Below are 23826 nucleotides of genomic sequence, written 5' to 3'. Positions count from 1 at the left end.
CCTGTGCAGAATGCAGATGGTGCTATCTGGTCTTGCTCTCTACAGGCACTAAGCCAACCTTAGACGATCTCCCTGGCTCTGCTCATCCCTCCTTTTCTCCCTCCTTCCTTGCATAATTGTCCTGTCATTCCCTTTCACTCTTTTCTGAATATGAACTGCCCATCAAATCCACTCTTGTTTCTAAATTAAATTCACAAACTTGAGCACTGACTTGTTTTCAGAAAGTGTTGTCATACTGACTAGACTTAATGTGTTTAAATGTGTTTGGTGTGTTGTTTTTAAGATCAACACATGGCAGAGTTAATGAATTTGAAAAAGCAACAGGTGCCTCTAATTCATATTTGAAGTTGTGTGATTCTAATTTTGTGTTGAGTCAAAATCTTGAGTCAAAAAGTCTCACTTTATGTCCTCTCAGCACATTTGGTTGGAGCAGGGACACCTCTTGGATCGGGACACCCACTCTGTTTTGTGCTCCCCATCTTCCAAAAGAAGGAAGTTCATATGAATAATAATCTGCTTGCGACGAGAACAATGTTCTCTGATTTATTCACAGATAATTAGATTCAGATATCAGGCTACACAACTTGCAATCTGATGGTTGTGTTTTTTTTTCCATCTGATGCTGCAGCAGGGAACTCTGGAAGTCCCTGTGTCATAAATGTTTCAACAGCTGCACTTGCCATGTCTGTTGATTCATCAATTGGGCGATTCAAAGGTTCAGGTTTGTTAACTTAGCTTTACATTGTGCCCCCTGGTGAGATACACACAGTGCTGGTTCTTACTGGAGCACATATGTCAGGTTGTCACTGCATAGCACTACTCTATCACTGTTCAATTGCTGCTCCTCTTCTGAGCTGTAAAATAGCTGTTAGCAATTTTACATAGCAAAACGTTGCAGAGCATTTTCATCACCTACTGAGTGAATGGACTGCACGCCACTCCATCAATATATCCATCATTAGCATAATAAAAGCAAGTCTTTTTTGTCCATACAAAGCTCTGAAAACCTGCCAGTTGAGAGTCCCTCCTATGAAGGTTGAATTGGTTAAAAGTTGTAGGTGCTCGTCGCAGTGATGATGGCAGTTGAAACAGTATTTTCAAAGATTAGTCCCCTTTTACATTTTCAAAATCAGATTGTGTATCTCATATCCCACTGATCTTGATTTATGCATTAAGAATCACATAACAACAGGAAATGTGTAGACTGGATGTGGACTAGACGTCAGTAGTACTTATCTACCAGGTTTAAATGTGTATTTAAAGCTCTCCATAAAAGGAAAGTAAACAGTCTTTAAATTTTCGCTTGTAATGGAGTAGAACGTCATTATGACCAGAAATAAATGAAGCATATCTGGTTTCATTCCTCCTTTATTTTCTGTCAGGATGGATGGGTACGTAAGGTTGGCGAGTGTAGCTGAAACTAGGCAGGACAGGGCCTGTGTGGGGACATTGATTTCCTCAGGCCTAACAGTGCATTGATCAGCAGGGGGAACACACATCTACTAGTTCCATATCTTGGCCACAAATCTATAATCATTTAAGTTTCATTCAACACTAAGAGCTGTGTGAGCCACAAGCCAAGTCTGTTATTAGTAGTGCAACTGTTCGATTTTTTTTTTGCCTATATGTGACATATATCTGATTTTTTTTTATTTTTTTATGTCAATGTTAACGGTACAATTCCGATTTTTTTTCATATCCGCCCTAAGTCCCTTTCATATGTGGATCTAAATCAGATATGTATCCGATATGACTGCAGTGTGAATAACCAGGTCGCATTCGTCTGACCTACACGTCATCAACAAGCGAGAGAGTAATGAAAGAGTAGGCGCTCACAAAGGTACATTGTAGTTATTCTTGCCATGAAGTTATGAATGTACTCTGTGTCAGTAAAGCAGCGGCAGAAATTGTTACCTGGAAACTGGTACCAACGCCACAATGGCTGTGCAGCGGAGGGATTGATCTCCGTTCAGGCCAGAAATACAATGAGGTGCTGCATTCTCGAGGACCTTTTTAAGTTATTAACAACCTTTGTGATATCTTTGTGTTTATCATAGATTGTCCTCTGGATGCTCTGAGTTCATGTGTGTGTGTTGGTCAGTGGCACACACTTTCTCTTTTTGAGCGGTTCATCTGAAGTTTATCTCAACTGTATGGCCCATTTCACGTGTATGCTCATTGTATAATTTTACATTGTATATTTGACGAGGGATGCTCCGATCGATCGGTCACCGATCATGATCGACCGATTTCAGCGTGATCGGTCAATGCTGATTACTACCTGTCATAGCCGATCACAACAACTGATCACATGTGACAGCTGGCAGTGTGATGAAGCCCCACTGGTTGTGATGCGTCAGCTCCTTCCTACTCGCTGCTCACTAAGTAGCAGCATCTCTTCTTTGGAGGTTCTTTCTATCTGTCATCTTAAGTTTGCATCCTGCAGCACATGCATGGGACAATGCTGTGCATGGAAGCACCTTCAAATAAAACAAACCATTTAAAGGGCCAGCACTTAACTGAGCATGGAGAGTTTTCCTGGCTCATGAAAGTGAGACCGCTAGTTTGTCAGCAACTGTGCTGCTTAGCAACACCCGCATGCCATTCGGAATGGTAAGAAATAATTATGGAGTGGAAACTTTCATAAATGCAGTGCTCTCTGTCTCAGAGTCCCACTACAGAATGTAAAGATTGCACGGACATAGTCTCTAGAGATTCATCTGTGACGTCTCTCATTGAATGTTTTTCAGTTGTCCTTTTGACAGAATAGTTGCTGCATTCAGCAAGGTTGATCTATTTTTTACCACCTTGATGAGGTATATAAAAATGTGTCTTAATTCAAATTATTTAAAGTTCATTTTTTCACATCGTGCACACAGAAGGTCTCATCATTTTGATGACAAATTCATTGTCAATCCATGTGATTTGTATCGGTTATCAGTGGTGATCAGCACTTATGTTGATCGGTATCGATGATCCTCAGCAAAAATCCTGTTCGGAGCACCCCTGTATTTGACCACTTTCCTGACTGTCTGTGGAGTCAGGTTTCAGCGAAAACGTCATTTGTGTCTATGTCTTTGTGTTGAGTGTGAAAACTCGAATTGACCATTAAGGCCAGTGGTATGTACTAGCCTTAAACAACTGCTGAAGTACACAGTTTTAATTTAAAGGTTTTAATTTTTTCCTTCTCAAACTGTTGCTTGTTGCCCCATCAATTACTTCATGAGAAATCTGATTTGATTTATATGACAAAGGCTTGCTTATGTATACACTTCATATTTGTGACGTGCAATGGTTTCTGGATTTCTTAGTAAAAGTTGATTTTCAGTGTAGTTGTAAGGTTTACTTTTACAAGTCTCGGAATACCTTTTACAGCATTAGAAAAGTCCAATGATTTTGGAAAACTTGGGACATATAGACGACTTCCAGGCTAATCCTCTGAACTCAACCTGGTTCGGTTTTGAAACCAAATTACAAAAGCAGAACAATGATAAATCACAACTGCGTAGTAATAAGACATATTAGCACAAATCATGTGACCTTGTTTGAAGCCCAAGCCTGAGCCGCTATTCTTAAAGCAGTCCCCTAATCCTTATTTCAAATTCTTATTAGCCAGATTGCATTGTTGCAAAAATGGTTTTCTTTAATTTATTCAAATCCATAAGATTAAAAATACTACTTTTTACTTCTGTTTTTCCTGATGTCTTCTTTAATCCATGGATTTTACTCCCTATCTGTCGCACATTAAGGCTTTATAAAATTTGTATTGCACGGATATTAAGTATGCAGTCTTGTGCTGCTCTTTGTATAGCTAGTTTCTTCATTTTTTTAAGCCATTTTGACCAAGTTTTAAAGGCATCCTGAATTCTGGGCTTCCCATATTAACTGAACAGCACCATAAAATGAGAATAAGCTGCAGCTCCCCTCTAGACTTCTTCATATGATGTTGTTACTCTGGAGGAGGTGACTCACCGCCGCTAAGATTAGGTCTGTCTCTCCTCTGTTGTCTTAACTTTATTATTGCCTCTAAGTAGAGGCAGCATCACATAGAAGCGGAGAAAGCTAATTCTTAGTCGTCCCATGATACTGCCACTTCAAGGACTCATTATGTGCATCTAAGCAGCAAACCAGACACATTCACTTTACTTTGTGATGTGACTTTTCTTTCTATCCATCCCACGCAATACGAACAAACAAGGAAAATGGCTCACTTCTATACAGTGATTCTGTATGCAGTGGGCTGTGCTAAATACAGTGTGATTGTGTTTGCCTAAGTATAAGGTGCTGAAGTAATGTGGATTACACTGTAAGAGCATCAATTATTCCTGTTTGGGAGAAAGCAGGCTGTGAACGTTGTGGTAAGTGTACATTATTGCGACAGAACTATGTGGTACTGCTGTGACATTCAACTCACCAGTGTTTTTGATTTATATGAAAGCAGAACAACAGCTCAATGAATAAACACAATAGATAATAATCATGACAAAATGGAAAAGAAAAACAGAATAATATATGATTATCATGTTTAAAGTGCAATTTGGTGCAAAATAAAAAACCCAAATCTTAGTATCTTGGGCAAGATGAAAATCATTTGTAAGTCCAATAGAATAAGGTAAATTACGGACGGTAGCTTTACTAACCTGTTGAAAATCCTCATGAAAACCGTGGTGCCTGCACAGGAGTATTGATCCCTTGTCTAATATCCTAGTCTGCCAGACAGACATTTTTCTATGTTAGCAACTTTATTTTTTCTTTTACACTTCACAAGTGGCAAATGGCATTCAGCAGTAAATTACTTTCCCGATCAACTCTGAATTGTTTGCTTAAACTATGTTTCTGTTGTTGCATTTTACACAATTTTCACAGCAAAACATTGTAATTTATTTATTTATTTATTTTACTATTACTATTTTCGGTTTTGAATCGGGCTGCAGCATCGAAAGAGACATTTTGTGTACATGGTCTCTGAAGACAACTTGTCCAACTAGAGTTTACCCATTTTGAATAGAAGAAGCTGTTAAGAACTGCTTACATGGAGATTGGAAGCATATAACCACAATAAAGAAAACTTTGAGTAAATTATTGAATGAAAAGAATTCCATTTCAATTGGAAAGTGAAAATATAAGCACATATTGCAGGCATAAGTTCTTGTTCCGTGGTGTGGTTGATATATTGATCGGGCAGAGAATGCAGTTTTCTTTCGGCTATCCCATAGCTGGAATGCAACTTTAGTTTTCCAGTCGTTTTTCATTCTGATACTTTTCTCGCGTTGAATCGATTATGGCTGAAAGACCAAGGATAAATGCTGCTGGTATGTTTTAAAATATATGCTCGTGTTTGTGTTCGCTTTACCATGTTCAATATATGAGCCATGAAATGGATGGGCTTGACGAACATCTTTATATTATTCACTCAGCCACACAATTCCAAAGAACCATGCTTTATTAAGGCATCTATGAGCTTGTGGTCTTTTACTTAGAATCTAGCTGTGCAATAATATCTTTATGGTCCGTGTGAACGCTGTGTGCTCACTCAACAGTCAGCTGACTGTCATCTGATTGTCAGCTGTGGTGTTGATAGTTATATACTATAAAACTAGTGTCAGGTTTTTATGGTTACATTCAAAGTTGAGCCAGATTATGCACTGCCAAAGATATAATCTGTAATAACAAAAAATACAAATATTATATGACAATTAAATTAAATGATCATTTTCCATTATTGTAGTCCCATAACCTACGAAATGTCAGCAGTCTAACTCGAACTGTTCTTCTGTTAGAAGAATTAGAAGCACATTTTGCCATCCAGAAGTCATTTTATTGGACTTTGATTCAAACAAAATCTTTGATAAATGTGTTGACCAGTATAATATGCAAGTCAACAATTTCTCTTTATAACATAGAAAAAAATATGTGTTTATGAGGTCATATTTGGTGATGCCTCATTTTATATAATCTTCAATTTCTGTCCACGTTGCTAAAATTTTACACCCAGTGGATATCTTCCCCCATACCTTCAGATCTTAATTCATCAAATTGGCCCTAAAAATGTCTTAAAGTCGATAAAGTGGCTTCCCTAAATCTGTAGTCATGTGTAAACACATAGCTATTAAGGGTAAGTGAATAGTCAAATTTAGTGGTGCTATATTTTTGCCAACCTATAAAATGCTATTGAGCCGTGATATAGCTTGCATCAAGTATCTTGGCCATTTTACCTTTTTTTTTTCCTTATTCTCTCGCGTCCAGAAACCGCTTTGCTTTTGTTCAAATTATGTGTGCTCAGTGTTTATTCTATTATTTGTTGTCTCCTTGCCGCCTCAAGTCTTTCTGAATATGTGCATCTGAATTTATGTCTTCTGGCAGTTTTGCTTATTCCTCTGCCTCTCAAGAGGCACCAGGTTAAGTAGAGAGCATCAGTGCACAGTCATTTTCAGATATCTACACTGATGTCCCATTTGATTCCCATCTGGTTTTTGGCTGGGCCAAGCAAGTCCTCTGATATCTTGGCAACGCACTTTGGTTGTTGTGCAATTGAAAAAATAACTGCTGCTCAAGTCTGAGGACAAGTTTGAATGGTCCAGGTTTTCAGTCGTGTCGAGGAGGGGGTTGATTGGGAGAATGGCAGAGCACATTGTACGTCTGTAATGGGCCGCCTTTACAGTCTTCCTCAAGTAGAGGCATCCCCCTCAGCTGACAACATGAACATGCTGTATTTCCCTTCATATCAACAAGAGCTGAAAACTCAAAATCCCTTAGCTGCTAAAGCGCTGGTGCTGAACCCTGTACTTGGCTGAGGCTCATCACCCCATATATGTTTAGAAGAATTTCCAATTTTAGAATTGTAGAGCTTGGAAACTTCTGACCTGCCAGTATGAACTTCACTGAACCTTTCCTCTGATTTTACCCAAAGGTCATGGCTCTGACATGCTCGGACAACTGATAGACCTTATTTAGCTGTGTGCATTTCTAAACTAAACTGTGTCCAAAATATGAACCAGTGTAAACCGATCAGCCACAGTGCCTGAGAGAGAATGAGTCCTGGGTTTATGGTGCGGAAAAAAACAAACCAGAGAGTAGCCTTAATTTAGACAAAGCATGTTTAGATTTTATCATCCAGCTGTATTAAATGTATGATTTTTGTGTCATTTGCAACCTTCTGATTATCACACACCAAGTCCCAGCAGGTGTTGCGAGGCTTGGCCTGCATTAACTACTGTCTGCAATGAAAACTCACTGTATGGCATCTGAAATTTGTTGTGTTGAAGCTTTTTAATATGCTTCTCATGCAACATATTTTTTTCATTGCATCATGTTTTACACTACCACTACTATATACATGTGAAATATGATCAGAGAAAATGGAATGCTCAAGTTTGGTCTACTGAGCCAAGGTTCTTGCAATTTCTTTGGTTTTATTACATTTGCACAAATGTTACGAAATAGACTGTTTATATCTTGTCATCATGGTGTATAGATTTGGGAAAAACAAATCAGTTTTGGAAAATGGGTGTAACATAATGAGATGTGGAAAAAGCAAAGCGCTTTGCAGTCTCGGTGACTGCACTGACTAACCCTCGTCTGCGGAGCCGGTTCGACTTTGTTTACCAGAAACAATGATTCACTTGGTTTCTTTGAAGACTGTTCAATAAGTGTGATAGTAAGCTTCCATGTGGTGAGTTGGAAGAGGATGAGAAGGATGTCGCTTGGCAGTCGTAGTCTTCAACCGTTGAGATCATTCAGAACCGCACCGATTTCCAAATCAGCTTTGTAGCTCCTCTCCAAAAACTGTAGAACAGAGCACAAGTACCACACGTATTTCATTTCTGTTTGCTAAACAATTAATATATCACTGTTTTTTTTCTTTTATTTGAGTTCTGAAAGTCGTACTGTCCTTCCCTCATTCTGCCGTGGGTCTGTATTGATGACTCTAGACTATCAAGGAGGGATATATTTGTTTAAAATACTGAGTTCAGTCAGTCCACCATTCCAAGTATGTTACAGCAAGAGCAAAGATATGGAGAGATCTTCTCCCAACCAAGATAAGGCGACAGTTCCCCAGGGCTCTGTTACCTCAGAATTGATTGTATTCATTGATAGATGCCCCTTGAGAGGTGTTCAGTGTCTTGTTTGGAATGATGATGTACGTTGGAGATTTTCCAGGCAGGATCAGCTCAGAGAACGCCGGGCAGACCAGGCCCAATGTTGAAAGATTAAGTTACCCCTTTCGTCCTCAAATATCTTAGGATCTGTCAATTGCCGTTGCCTTGGAAAGAAATTCCGTAACTTACCTTTTGTAACTGAAACCCAAGAGAGGAAGAGTAGGACACCAGTGGTGCACACTCTTTGGCTCTATTCACTGAATGAGACGTAAAATGTTGTAGTAAGATTTTTCAACTACTCAAATTAGAAAAATGGTAAACAGAAATCTGACAAATTTCTGCATTATTGAACAATTTACACGGCTGTAAATGTTGGACCTCGAGCCCGTGGTTGTCAGCCAGAGATCTGAACAGAAAAATATGCTCACTTTCGAGAGGGGGGCGAAATCCATGCTGGCTTTCTCATCAGACTTTACAATCGTGCACTCACCTTTTACTCGCCTGTTGCTGTGAAAGCTGAGCTGCATAGAAGTTTTTAAATCCCTGACAGACCTGACCTTAACAATAAAGTGTCGGAGATGAGCTGACAGACTGGTTCAAAGTGTGCTTGAGCCATGCGCATGATAAATATATTTCCTCCTGCAAGTCATAGGCAGAGCATCACAGAAACAAGCCAGTGGCTGCTGTAGAAGATAATGGATAGCTACAGAGACCGTCTTTCCAATCTAGCGAGTGCCAAATAGAACAGGGGATGATTTATGTATAGCCATGGCGAAGTCCGACAACACTGATAGAACACGTGAGCAGGAGAGCATCTTTATTTATGAGTGTGAACTGGGAACTGATTGAGATAAGTGAACTGACTGATGATGGTACAATGCGCTGTTTGACACACTGGTCACCTTTCGACGTCCGTAATTGCTTTCCTGTAGAATTCTTATCCACTGAGAAAAAGCTGGTTGTTGCCACTTAAACCTTCCTTTTTTGGTTCAAGTCAGTCGTAATATAGAATGCCACTTCTAATTTCTATGTCAATTCATAGTAGAGAAGAACAATTCTATATCAAAACACAAGCTACGGTGTTGACAAGATGAAACATTACCTTGAAGAAATCATCCTTTAGCCCTGAGGTTATGCCTTGTTCATTTTGGTAAAAGATTGCATCGCCATCTACTGTCCTGTTATTATTAGTATGTGCACCGGAGTGTTCAGTGAGGCTAGTACACAACACATTACCACATTTATATAGCAAATTTGCAGCAAAAATTTGTGCTGCTCTTTTTGGATTGGAGCCTTTTGACTGAGCTCAGTTGAAATTTTCCATCTATAACCTCTTTTTTGCAATTCAAGAAAAAAGCTTCCAGGTCTACACAGATACTGATCTACTCATTGATAGAAGAATCATGCTGTGCATTCATGATTGATGATGTTGGCAGTCAGTGAAATTCATCTGACGTTATTGAGCACCTCTTAATTCACTGCTGACGTAAAGAATGATGCCAATTTCATTTTCTTCAGAGGTCACCATCAAAATGATGGATATGGCTCTTAACTTTTCTTGGTATGGTCTCAAGAGTTACTTTCATCGTTGAAGAGTTTCACTCTTCATTTCAGAAGGAACATTATCATCGTATCTGCTACAAAGTGGGTGGTTAGGAAGTGTCCGCTGTCTGAATCGGTCTTGGACATTATTTCCAAGGCTCGTTTTAAATAACCATTTGTCCACATTGTCAAACTCTCCGCACAGTTTCATTTGTCCTTGGCATGTGGGGCCACTCCAAATTTGATGAAGCAGTTCGTCTACGCAGATCTGACAGAGCGCCCGTTCCTAGCTGTGTTTTGATTTGATTTAGCATTGTGTCCATGTCATACGTCATGGACAGCCAACAGGCAAGGATGCCATCGAGTCTCCCGGCCCTGTCTTTATTAGCTTGGCTGTCAGCCTTATCCAAGGAGAGAAATAGATTGAGGTGGATCAGAACACTTGTCCTTACATGGAGGCATAAAGACATGAGCAGTGAGACCGGCAGGTTGAGCAGAAGGAAGGCAGTAGCTTATGGGAGTTCAAGGTTTCTGGCACTTCTGCTTCACATGGGACATATCAGCTCTACCTGATTTTAAATAAACACCCTTTTCTGCCAGTTTATTCCTGCTGCATCTGCAACACATTCTACTTTAATTTAACAGTTCATTTACTTTGTGGTCTTAGCAAATAATCCCCATTCTAATTAAGAAAAAAAGTACACTGTCAAGAAGGCATATTTTGTAGTATGAAGATGCAAGTCTTTTTCAAGTATAGTGCTCATCAAAGCTGTTGGAAAATATCTGTATCGAACGTGTTTTTGGTAGGTAAAAAGTAGGCCAAAAATGGGTCTGAAAATGTGAAATTCTCAATGGCTTATAAGCAACAGTACAAATGAGATGTGTCTGCCTGCTCTTCTCTAACTTCTTCTTGTGTTCCTTTCCCTGCAGCTGTGACTATAAACTACTTCAGAGTTCACACACGAGAATTAATATGTGCCGTGATTTTTGAGTTGGAATTCTCTATACTGCAGGTTACGTTGCTTTTTGGTTTCCCAGGAAAGTGATATTAAAAAAAGAAAGTCCTCTGATCCATCTAGTCTTGCTGAGATGGGCCGTTCCTTGGAGGAAGAAACTTGACTCCACAGATTGTGTCGACGCCACTTGAGTTAGCGCTGTGAGCCGTGTTATCTATCGCAGATTGAAACAAGAAACTTTATCATCAGTCAAATCTTCCTGCTGCAGTTTCATCTCCTCACTTAACCCTTGAAGCAGAAGTTCTCAGGATCAACTTATCTCAACGAATTGTCCTGTAGATCTCTTCCATCAAGCAGTGTGTGTGACAGGTGTTGACAGTTATCACGTGCTTTATTGTTATCGATCACATCAAATAACCTTTATTGTATCAGAAACAGATCACCATCGTATTGTATATGCAAACACACACTGAGATAAGCTAAGATGTCCATTCACTGTGCAGGTCACGAAACAGGCCTGAAAGACTTTTGGGGCCTAAAATCCCATACCAATAATAACTGAAGCGCTTTGAGGCGATCATTAAATAATGCTTGCCCTTTGAGGTTTCCTTGCACCATAAAGGCGGGTGGGAGTTTTTTTCTTTTTTTTCCTGGTTCCTCATTTTCATGACACTTTTTATACTTGGCTTGTTAATCACAGCAGCCATTCCTTTTGGCTTGTTTAACTTATTCTATGCGATTTTCATTTATTCTTTTGAAGAAAAATGTGGTGCTCTGACTAGCAGTTCATGCGCTGGACACCAAACAGATGCCAAGACTCATTTCTGGATTAGTCAGGCACACACAAGTTCACTGACCCCTTTCACTGAAAGATATGAGCAATATGTACAAATGAAGCACATTAACATACTCTGATGTCACCCATAAAGTCTTGTTGCAGTGGTGTTTTTGCACTCATTCCTTGATGGATGTCAAATGTTCAGTCATTTTAGACAGACAACTGTGACAGAACTGAACTGGTTACAGCTGCTGTTATATTAGATTATGTCAACTCTTTCATATTTGCAACCTGGTTTCCGTTGGAAAGGTCAATGTATGTCACAACTGAAAATAGGGCTGCTTCTATATGGAAGTTTGTTAGTTTCCCCATAGGACTGTCAGATATTATTACAACTCAGTAGCGTTATTACATTACCAACGTGCTGAAGACAATGTGTTTTCTGGAGAATTAAAAGCAGACAACAACCTATGTTGTGTGAATGTTAAAAAGACAGATGACTGAATGATTGATGACAAAATCCATCTTAAATGTTGCCAAATGAAGCACTTATCTTCTTTTACACCTTGTTAATATTGTAAAATGCTAATGTTGTCATGACTTTATTTTTCATAAATGAGAGTCATTGTTGAAGCCATTCCTAAAGTTGTCATGTTTTGCTGTGTGGTGAAGCTTTGTATTGACTCCTTCTGTGACAGGGACACCGGGGATTCCCTTGTTTGAGTGATGTATCGGGTTGCGAAGCTGTCTTCGGTTACGTGTTTCGTTGAACTAGGCTGCTACCTTTCTTGAAAAACAAACTTAATCCTCTGAACTTTTATTGTGGGGTCCTCTGGAAAGGCATTTTGGTTTTAAACGCATCAACAATGTTCGTAAACATAGTGACCTATCATCTCACTAGCACAGTGAATAACTCATCCTGCATTGAAAAGCGCAGAAGGTCCTCTATATAAGGAGTCACATGGAGTGCAGTTGTTTCTTTTTTTCATGCTTGATTACCATATAATCTGATTGTTTGTTTTGCTGTCATCCGTACCAGATGATGAAGCATGCCTGGGACAGCTACAGACAGTACGGCTGGGGTCACAATGAGCTGAAGCCTCTCGCCAAGAAAGGACATTCCACCAATATCTTTGGTAAGTCGCTCCCTCATGCTGTCCAAAGGCGTTGTCCCCTGGTAGAGGTGAATAGCACTGATACATGCCTGACTACACAAAAGCTCTCATGGTGACTAGCATGGCCTGTGGGCTGCTGTCAGGGACAAGGTCATTTGAAAACGTCACAGGCCACTGACGGATCATATTGAGGAGGGAGCAACAGTAAGTGGTAGGAGACAATGTCAGGAGCGAAAAGGCTTGATGTAGGTCATATGAAGTCATTCTGTTTGACAACTGTAATCCAAATGAGTAAAGACATTTCTTTAGTCAAATTCTTCTACCATATCATTAAAATGCACACAAGTCATCCATGCCACAATTTTATAAATCTGCCATTTAGTATTCATGTAAGTCTTAGTGGGGTTTTTTTTCAACTGGGAAATCTTGTGTTCCGATAACTGTGTTCTGCTCAATTCTCTGTGTAAAGTGTGTCGTAAATGTGATGTTATCTGAAAAGGAAACTTTTTTTTTGTAGCGCAGTTGTATGAGCAGCAACATGAAGGGACCTACACCTGGAAATTCTCTGCTTTTTTTGTTTTTATTCTACTCACTATCTCCTTGATTATGCCATCATATTTTATGTATGTAACTTTGTCTAGTTTCTTTTTTAACTTAGGACCCCTGTATACAGTCACATAATGTTCCCATGTGTAACCATTCTTTCAATAGTGTCTCCGACTGTCTCATGAGTATTGTGACCATTGTGGGTGTAATGGTAAGAACACAGAATGTCAAATGATTCAGAAACAAAAAAAAAAAAATCAAGCAGGGATGTCATGATGCAACTGTTTTGCCAACCGAGTACATGTACAAGACATTTAAGCACTTGCCGTTAGCGAATATCAATATGAGTAATTAATACAACCATAACCATAACCACACATATATATATATATATATATATATATATATATATATATATATATATATATATATATATATATATATATATATATATATATATTAGTTCTACTGACAGACAGGCTGCTTGTAAGTCACAGCCTAAAAGAGAAATTCTGAACTAGTTATCGGAGAAAAGGATTGTTATTGTTATTATTTTCCTCGCTATGCTATTTTCATTTGCGTTATTGTTGATTAAATTTATGTTTTTATTGCAAAAATACAGATGCATCTTGGCATGTTTCTGGAGGATGATTATTGCCAGCATTTTGTCAGCGGTCACGCAAACCTCTTTTCACCTTCATGACGCATTGTTATCGTTTAAAAACACATTTAATTGTTTAATATTAGCAAAACTCATCATTCAGCCTGCACTGCACTGTGTTTAATCTCATTCCACTATTCGGCTTCACCACTGAAGCTGAATGTTTTTTTTCTCCACAATTTGGCCAAATACATTCGGTGACCAAATGTTTGGTGCATCCCTAATACTATGTGTTGATTATGTATTTATATAGATATATGAATACTGCATTTGCATCTCAAGTTTTTCTTCCTTCCATCCAGTAGATTTGAGGAAGTGGCAAAACTCTTGTTACAACATCGCTCACAGCTCAGCACTAATCTGTTCAGAGGGCAGAGGAGAGGCCAGAATGGTAACAAGAAGTCCCGAGGCTCTTATTATTGCACCAGGCTCAGATAACCTTCAGTTCAGTGCCATTCCATGTTTTTGTCCTTTTCTTGCGCTGTGTGGAGAATGTGAGGAAGTGATTTTAAGTGCTGATACAAACAGCCTCTGTCACAAGAATAAGCGGTTCAAGCCAGGATAACACTGAGCCTTGTTAAAGAAAGTTTGTGCAAGGATGGTGTGGAAAAGGTCTTGTCACAGCCAGCGACTGCTTTATTCAGCCACAGACTCTTGTTGGTTCTTATGGCCATAGTCCCGGGTGCTCTGTGGAGTGATCTGTGACAGGCCTGATTTCGACTAATGTACTTTAAACTGTCGAGGAGTGAGGCAGGCTCATGGTGAGCTTGTATGAGCGTAACAAGCTCCTCACCTCAGTGCAGTGTACCTCAATTAGGCTCTCCTGACCAGCAGCTGAGCGCTGAGGGCCGCCCTCACAATTTGGTCCAACCTGTCTATCTTGCTACATCTCTGACTGCCTAAGAAAAAAGTTCTAACCGATGGATTGTGCCGGCATCTTTTCAACGTGTAGCGAGGCTGCATAAAAACACAGTGACAGCAAGTTTTTGTTGACTGACTCTAAGAGTCCTGACTTGATATTACGGCTCGAGCTGTCAGCCAAACTCGCTCAAATGTCATGTTCGATTCATAAGCTTTAGCTGTGAGTAGGGAAGAACTATGCCGATTTTATGCAGGATCATTATCATTGACCTGCAGAATGCTGAAAGCAATGAATTGATTTTACTGTTTAACGCCTAACTGCATCACGAGTTTGACTTTTCTATATGTAAATAGAGCTTGACCTGTTGTCTCAGCGCCACGGTCCAGCAGCATCGGCCGTCAATCAATCTAGCCCTATGTGATCAGTTCTTTCATCGATTGCTGTTAATCTGCTCTGTCAAATGGCAGACAGAACCCCTCACACAATCCAATGTAATTTGACCCATTTGGAGCTATTGATTGTGCCTGAAAGCATTTGACCGTTGTTGAGGGTGTACACAGAGTGCCGGGCGACTGAGGTGAATTTGTTTATTGCGGATGGACTGTCCTTTCCTTGATATTTAGCCTCAAGACATTAACAACCAGAGGGGCTCTTGGTCATTCTGATGCATTTGTAGTCAGCAGTTGTGTGTGTTTGACAGGTCTGACTAGTTCGTGCTCTGGTGCAGTGCCTCCACACTTGAGAAGGCACAGATCACGAATCATCGATTTTTGAAAAGCCTCCTTTGCTGTAACCGTGTTTTGCTTATGCTGATTTTGATTTGAAAACGTTGGATCAAAGTTAAGAAAAATAATGAGCAACTGGTCAAATAATTCAATAAACCAAAAACCAAAAAAACCAAAGGACAAAAAGTTATGCTTTTGAATAGGGATGCGCCAAAACCATTTTTTTCCAAAACAAGTAGTGTACGAGTGCTTGCATTTAAGTACTCACTGGGTGACGGTCACAAGTTTCACTTGCAGTACAAATACAAATGTAACAAAATTGTCACAAATTGACACTCAAAAACTGCGCACTGCCATAAAGCGGTATCTGTGGCCATTTTACAAGTCAAGCCGGTATCAGACTGATACTGGTATCGTGCATCCCTACTTTTGAATAACTCCTGTGGCAATACTTATGTATCGCTGGCTATTCTTTACTTCTTTTTTCTTGACTTTGTCTAACTATACAAGAGTTGCTCCTTTTTGGACAAGTCTCTGAATTATGCACCACAGTATTCCCCAGATCCTAAACCGCTTGTGCATCTTCAGCTCAGTGAAAACAAGTTTTGTTTGGCTACCTGTTCTCTTACCCTTTCATCAGCCCCTAAATAATTAAACCTTTCATCTAGTTCTGGGTCGTCCAACTGGTGTTCTGGCAGTTGGACATACCTGAAAAAGCTGCACCAGAAGCAGACCAAAGCCCCATTTCTGCTGTGAGTCTCAGAGGGATGTGCGAGCTCTTCACAGTTGCCCAGAAAGACTTTATTAGATAAAATCTCCTCCACTGTGGAGTTATTGAGTCACGCTGCCAAACCCTCTTTGGCCCGGAACGTGGTTTGTTATTGATAAAAAAATGTTCAGTGGATTTCCAGTTTGGCTTAGTGTGACCTTATGGAAGTCATTTTGTGTGTTTTTAATCTTTTCTGCCAGCACACCAGCGATGAGTCAGAGCCTTGCCCTGTGTTTCTGCCGAGTGACTATTAGTGCTTTATTGTTTCCGTGCAGGCTTTGCTGCCTGATTTTAATCTCACTCTGCAAGTCCGGAGTCTCTCGATTCTCCCTGTTTTCCTCTCCCTCCTGAGAACAGCTGGACACGCTCTCAGCAAATGATATCCGTGACTGCCTTAGGCATACAGCTGCCTGTTGGGAGAAGGCAGTACAGATCATGTTGAGCAGAGATGAAGTGCTGATACCTGTTCTCTCTGTCATGTCTGGACTCCAAAGTTCTGGGTAAAATATTCATGGCACACACTTGATCCAGTTTATGTTTTTTCTCCATTCTCCATTCCTCAAGTTGACATCTGTGGGTACTGTGGCATGAGCCTGACATCATGACTCCCTGGCATTCACTGCCATGACGTCAACAGAAGGCTGTTTTAACGCAGCTTTGTATGTAATGCTTCAAACCTGTGAACACATCTCGACCAGGAAAGGTTCTGCAACCCAGCACCACCGCAATTGGTGACCAGACTCAGCAAAAATCATGCATGGTGGAACAAAAATAGTCAATATTCTAACCATGTTTCATTTTAAAGTACTTACTCATTTTGTCTTTGATTTTCGTACCAGTAAATGTGACCAGTTGTAATGATGGAGATGGATTCTTCTTCTTCTTTGTCTTTAGTTTCGGTTCTTCTTCAGCTACTTCTGTTTTGACTGCTTTTAGTTTTTCTTCTCGTTATTCTTTTTCTTCATCGTCTTCATCTTCTTTCATCATTTCTATGTTCTCCGCTCATTCATTTTATCTGAAACCTTTTTCTTTTTCTTTTTCTACATAGTGGCTTCCAATGAAAACCTGAGCATCATCAACTCTGCAGTTTTTCTAAACTGTACTTCTTTTATTTACATGAGCCGTAAATAACCTTGAACCCATTATCCTGTGCTCTCATAAAATCTTAACTCCTCAACTAGCAGCCTTTCTGATGAAAATCAGGATACTTTGCATACCTGAAAATAATGTTTTAGTCCTCATAAATTGGAGGTATAAAACTTAAAAAAAACTAAAGTGGACCCTTTTGCTTTCTAATAAATTATTTGAAGAAAAAGGCAAATAACCGAAGCACTCTCGATAGAGTTAAGATGTTTCTTTGTAGGCTACCTGGTTCAGTTGCCGTATTCAAACCTTTTGTTATGTGATAACCCTGATAACTGAGCTCTCACACTAGCATTAAATAGGCAAATTATTTCCCTTCTTTGTTAATGCTCAGTACAAGTAAAAGTCTTTCAAGATACTTCTTGGATGTATCATGTTGATTAAATAAACTATAATGCCAAGATGCTCTGGGGGGAAATGTGGGTAGTGATATCTCTGATTTCCAAATGTGCTCAAGCAATGTCATCGCTCATTTAATAGACAGTTATTGATAAGCTTATTTTCCAAATTCAAAAAGCAAGAAAAGAAGTCTTGCTGAAAGTACTGATGAAAAGTGTTGGTACTGATATGTCTTGACCATTGGTCATGTATTTGTCTCTCAAAAAGAGAACTAAAGATTTGCTCTGGCTTTGCCTTCTGTCCCCTTTTCCCATCGGTGGTGCCAAATGGGCCAGCAGGAAACAGAAGGATTAGACTGCTGCTGAGTTGTGCAGAATTACTGCGTGACTCCAAAATAGCCTCTGTTTATGATCTTTACAGCATTTATTTACTTTCACCGTGAATTCCAACAATGTCACCTAGCAAATGTAAAATTAAACAAAGTGATAAAAACAAAGTGTACATTATTATGCAGTGCACTGGCTACAATATTTTAATGGGCAAGTAAAAGCAGTCCATTTAACCACAATTTATCTTTAGTCATGCTAGTATAATGTGTATGACCATGGCGCTCAAGAGGAAAGAGAGGATCTGAGAAAGTTCAGTTACACCCTCCTTGTGTTATTTTAAACCTCAGTGTCATTTTGGAGCCTTGCTGTGATCGAGGGTCCAACCATATACTTTTAATGTTTGCTTGAAGACATCACATATTAAGGAGTTTTGGCCTGTAAACAATACAGCAATCGAGTAGCATTTATTTTTAGGGTTGGAAGAGCAACTTGTCTCATACTAAAGCCCTGACCATTAATGCACAGTGGTCTGCTAAAGAGACATCTGCTTTAGGGCTGCATGATCATTTTGCTCAGTGTTGTAGTCATAATTATGTATCACAATTATTTATGATGTTATGGAAAATATAATTTTCTTGATTTATCTTAAAAAAGACTAACTCTCAGTGCAAGATCCAACTTAAAATATGAATAAGTTCTAATTATTAAGACATAAATTAAAATTACCCCAGAAATTAGGATTTTGCGTGGACTAAGAACATTAATATGCTATGGGACTTCAGTTACCCAGGATTTATATTTATTTTCTCCCAGCCGCCCATTGAAATGCCCGCCCTTGTTTGCATCCGCCTCCCACTGTCTCCAAAACGGTTGACTGACTGGTCTTAGTCTGATGTGGCAGCACTGTTTTGGGTTGTTTAACTGTGACACCTCAGCTAACTGTTCTGTCATCCAGACCGGTTGTGCAGGAGCACTTTAAAAAACACATTTTTAATTCCTCTTTGGAGTAGTATATTACAGCTACAGTTTTCCTTCTTACAGCCTTCTCTCCAGCATCTTTTTTTAAACTTGGGCTGTAATCAGATAAAATGCTGAAATATGGCAAATGGCCACTTTTGGAAACACCTTTTTTTGATAAGAGCGAATGGAATTTCATTAAATAAAAAATACTTGGCCTCTCAATCATCTGCTCCACTGAAGAGCAAAAAACTGCCACTGAAGAAGAACAGATGACACACTAGACCAAATCCCCTTTATAGTAACACATAGAAGAAGCTTTAATTTTCTTTAACTTGGCTATTGGCTTGGTTCGCTCTCATCTTGATGTCTTAATGGCTGTTGCAGTAGCCATATTTCAGCATGTGACGTTATTCTCACACTAATTCATTATCCGTTTTTATATTGAACATTTTGAAACCTTTGACTTTTCTGTAAAGACAAGCGACACGTAAATGAGTTTAAGTGCATTCCCCATAATATCTAAGTGTGTATGATGACCATTAGGTGTGGAGTTGTTGCAGAATGTTGAGCATCGTCTCCCCATTGATACCAATGGTGTAACATGATTTTTGTGACAAATAAAAATGCACCAAGAAAGGCAGGTTTTCATGAGGCTTCAATCCGGTATTTAGTCTTTTCTTGTTACCAAGCAGGGGGAGAAGTCCCACTTTGAGAATGAAACAGATGTTTTCGTCTGCTGCCAAGGAGTTTGGTAACCGGTTGTATAATAGCAGCCAGGCTAAGATGAATAAGGCTGCGGAGATACCTTGGACAATTAATTGTAATAAAAGAGAGATGCCGTCGCCAAACTGCTTTGTTTTTCTGTTTCTTTTTTTTCCGTTTTCTAGATTTGTCACTGTCATAGGAATAGAAACAATTAAAGCATTATCATAAGGGTTTAATGGATTTAAACCAGGATATTTGTCATACCTCTGAACGATGAAAAGACATTTATTGTTCCATAAGGACTGCCATTTAAGGAGTTGAACACATCATCAGTTGGTAGTCAACAACAAACAGTCGGGGAAGTAGCAGCCTGGCACTAATGGGAAATTTGTGAACTTTCCTGTCTGGCTTAAAAAGATGTCTCTTTTGGGTTTCCTGTACATAAAAAAAAATGAAGAAATAAAAGCTAAAAAAAAAAATAGCAGGGCTAAAGCAAACGTGAAACAACAGCTGCACTTACAAATGAATTTAATGAAAAATTTAATCTTGTAATGCACTGATGAGGCTACATCAAATTTCAGGGTTTCTGCCATGGAAGTGAGTGTGGTGCACCGCCACGACTTAAATGAGAGCCACCGTGCTTTTAGAGAAAATGTCTCTTTTTAATTATGAAATCTCACATGACAATGGAAACTTCTTAACAAATGGATAACTGTTGATGGTTTTCTGCGGCAGAGGATCTCCACCACAGTTTTGAAAAAATCCTGGAAACCCGGAAACCCTGTTCACTTAAGTAGATTGACTATTGTGGCTCGACAGTTTGCTGTAGGTTGGTAAACGGGCACGAAACGCCAATAAAAATAAGCTCAAACGTGTCAGATGGCACGCATGAAAAGAACTAAGATATATGTATACATGTATGTATGCATTTCAAAGAAGGTAACCTCAATTACTTTAAAACTTATTGGCTCTAAATGTAGTTCATAATTCTTAAACAGATGCCAGAGAAGTCCAGGGCAAAATCCACCTCTCCATATGAAGTCCGGGGCCACTGCCTGGTTTGTTTGTGTTCACACCTTTAAACAACACAAAGGCCTGGTGTAGCCTCCACTATTAGCGTGTGAACACCCCTGCAAATGAAGACGATCCCTTCTAATTCATCATTTCCATAGCATTCATGTGCTTAGTGACTGACTCAATGTGCGCGTAAATTCACAACATGATTGTAGCAACGGAGACTTGCTTCAGAATGTATCTCCAGTGGTCTTTCCTCCACCTGTGATCCATACTGAACTTTTTTTTCATCAGTCACTCAAACATCTCAGCAACTTATTTAGCAGAACAATAACTGTGCAACACAACAAATGGATTACATAATTCATTGCCAACACTTGTAATAATCAAATTTTATTGATTTGTTGTCTCAGCACTGCCTAAAAGTGGGTGCATAGCAATGATTAAACATTCATGCATTAAGTGGGATTCCATTCAGAGTGGTTGTGATTGTTATGGTAGCTGGAGAGGAGTATATTCTACGCACAGTATGTATGCAGACGACTTATCAGCCAAAAGAGAATGACTTTATGATTCTGTTTAAGAGTGCGCTTTTAAGTAGAGCATATCTGCGTCCCTTAAATGAAGTGTCAAATACGCCCTTTCCGACAGTTAAGTTTTTAACCGCGCAGTTCATGGATCAGGTGACAATGAAAGAAGTGCTTTGTTATAAATATATTCTAGACACTGAACTACTGAAGGAGAAGAATAAAGACCCAAAAATGCTGGGTCAGACCACATGACAGGGAGGAAAAGGCTAAGATTTAGTATAAGCAAGAGCCTCAAAGCTGCTTTGAAATTCTATAATAAGTGTGCATTCAGAATCCAAATGCTGAGATGAAGAACAGATAAAGGAAAAGCAGTTGGACAGTGATGAATGGGAACAAACAGATGGTTGGGTAAAGGCAAGAGAGACGAGTGAAAACTAAGGACGTGATGAAGCCAAAAGGAAATAAGGGTGGAGATGAATTGAAGGTTATAGTCCACCATTGACGTTGAGTGAATGAGGTTCTTTCACGCATGCATGTTGGTGTACTGTGTCTGTGTGAAACTGTTAATGTGTTACTTTAATGGACTTGTCCACTGCTGAGTATGGTTGTGATTATGTGTTTCACAACATTTGTTATGTAACAACAACAATGCTGATGTCACAGGGAAGTAGCTTGGGTCTAATTGCTTCAAACTGTTTGTGCTTGAAAGTTATTTGACAATCAGTAGTTCTTCGCCAATTAAAATGCTGTTGTGGTAAACTGCACAAGAAAAGACAACATACAGCCCAATGTGACTCACGGGGGTTCTAGGTTTTTAACTTTTTTTCTGAGCCACAGCAAGAGGATTTACAAATGAAGTATATTCTACTCACCCCAGAGAGACTGTTCTTGATGAAGGCATGAAGGGGGAGTGGGGAAAGAGGCATGCGCTGGAAACTCTCCTCAGTGATTTAATGCTCATATCATAGTAATGCTGCAATGCAAATTGCACCTTATGTGGCTGTCCTTCATTCTGACAGCATGAACGAAGACTGCAGTCATTTGAGGCGCTTAATATACCAAATGTACGTAAGTGTCGTGTAACTTGCAGAACTCTTTCTTTTACACGGCACGCAGTCCTCGGCGTCAGCATATGTCGTGGAAGGTGGAACATGTGCTTCTGCGGAACGCCTAACATGTGACGCAGAAGGCTGCCTCCAAAAAGCAGTGCGATGCCTGAAAACTCCAAAACACAAATAAGTTAGAAAAGCGCTGACACCCCTCATAGCACCCCCTAGAAACTCATGTAATAAAATGTAAGCCCTTATCTTTTTATGGATAGAGATGATTCCCTCTGACTTAGTCTGAAAGTTCTCACTTGTAAAGTACATCTGGATTTCAAATGTAAATCTTCATAAATCCCAGTATGTTGAGAGTTGAGTCTCATTGCCTTGCTAAGGCAAACGTCAATGTTTCTTTCCAATTTTGCTCAGGAAAACTTCTAAGCGTGCTATGCATCACGTTTTCCATTATATATAAGTAGTCTTCGAGCTCTACACCAAACTTCGCACCCAAGCGGGTCTGAGTGGCAGTCAATAAACAAGTAATATCCTGAAACTCAAGTCAACCTCGAGCCTTAAGTGTACATCTCGTTGATATCACTGACAGAACAGAAATGGGGAGATGATTTGTGTTCAGTCATGCCGACGAACTGCGATCCACCGGCAGTATGGGGAAATCTGTCTCATCTGGCTGCCAGCCTGGCATTTTTCTGTCAACCGGACCTGCCTGTCTGCTATATTTCTAGGGTGATTTAAGAGTTTCCAAGCTCTAATGATGATAGCGTGGCTGCTCCGTTGCCCCTCTGAACAAAGTTGTAGATAAACAGGCTGCCAAGGAAGCTCTGAAATTACAGGAGCACTTAGCCTGATAAAGAGCTGCACCACTTGAAGACTTGCACTGACTCAACTGCAGTTATGATATGGGGCAGATACACTATTGACATGTCCAATAAATGTGGTACATCTGATTTAATACAATGTTGTGATGAAGCAAAACAAATGCATTTTAAAATTCTATTAGAGTTTTTGTGTGGAATATCATGTGGTATTTACGATTCTTCTGGCTTGGATGCAGGACCTTTTTGAGGTGTGGAATGATTTAGATCATGGGTTTTGAACTGATCCCCTAAAGTGTGTTGGTTGGAACAAAAAAAAATATTATGGATCAGCTGTTGACCCCTGATTTTGCTTTTAGTCCTTACTAGCTAGCACACATTCGTTTCAAATATAGACTCAAACCATTATTGATTGCATATTCAATATGACTGTGTGATAAATGAACATAAGAAATCGGCTGAAGAATGTTAGTGATGGAGGAACCGGGTAAACAAAAGAGTTTCATGGATTTAAATAGAGCCATGATCAGTACAGTCAAGGTGGAGAGGGATGACTTGATGTGAAACGCAGAAAGCAAAAAGAGATCAATTTCTTTCCAGCGTGGGACTTGTTAGAACAAGAGCGAACGTATTAAATGAACTGTTTTGAAATTTCCTTTTTCTTGGCACTACAAAAAACTCATCCTTTTCATGTGTGCTTTGCAGGAAATTCCCAACTTGGGGCCACGATCGTGGATGCCTTGGACACTTTATACATCATGGGCTTACACGATGAATTTAAGGATGGCCAGGATTGGATCGAGCAGAATCTGGACTGGAATGTTGTAAGTCATATTCTGTCTTGTCAACTAACTGCAAAAAACTATAAGCAACAACT

General features: G+C 39.5%; 1 protein-coding gene across 1 annotated transcript in view; it reads left to right on the top strand.

Annotated features, from left to right (window-relative positions):
* The window catches only part of man1a2 (mannosidase, alpha, class 1A, member 2), an 83814-nt gene that overhangs the window by 21407 nt on the left and 38581 nt on the right, over nt 1–23826 (top strand). Inside the window, exons 4-5 of the mRNA XM_053877141.1 lie at nt 12415–12511; nt 23655–23773. Of these exons, the coding sequence (XP_053733116.1) occupies nt 12415–12511; nt 23655–23773 (216 nt within the window). The remainder of the gene's footprint in view (nt 1–12414; nt 12512–23654; nt 23774–23826) is intronic.

The sequence above is a fragment of the Synchiropus splendidus genome, chromosome 10, assembly GCF_027744825.2.
Source record: "Synchiropus splendidus isolate RoL2022-P1 chromosome 10, RoL_Sspl_1.0, whole genome shotgun sequence".
Classification (NCBI taxonomy): Eukaryota; Metazoa; Chordata; class Actinopteri; order Syngnathiformes; family Callionymidae; genus Synchiropus; species Synchiropus splendidus.
This window is presented reverse-complemented; position numbering and strand designations above follow the sequence as displayed.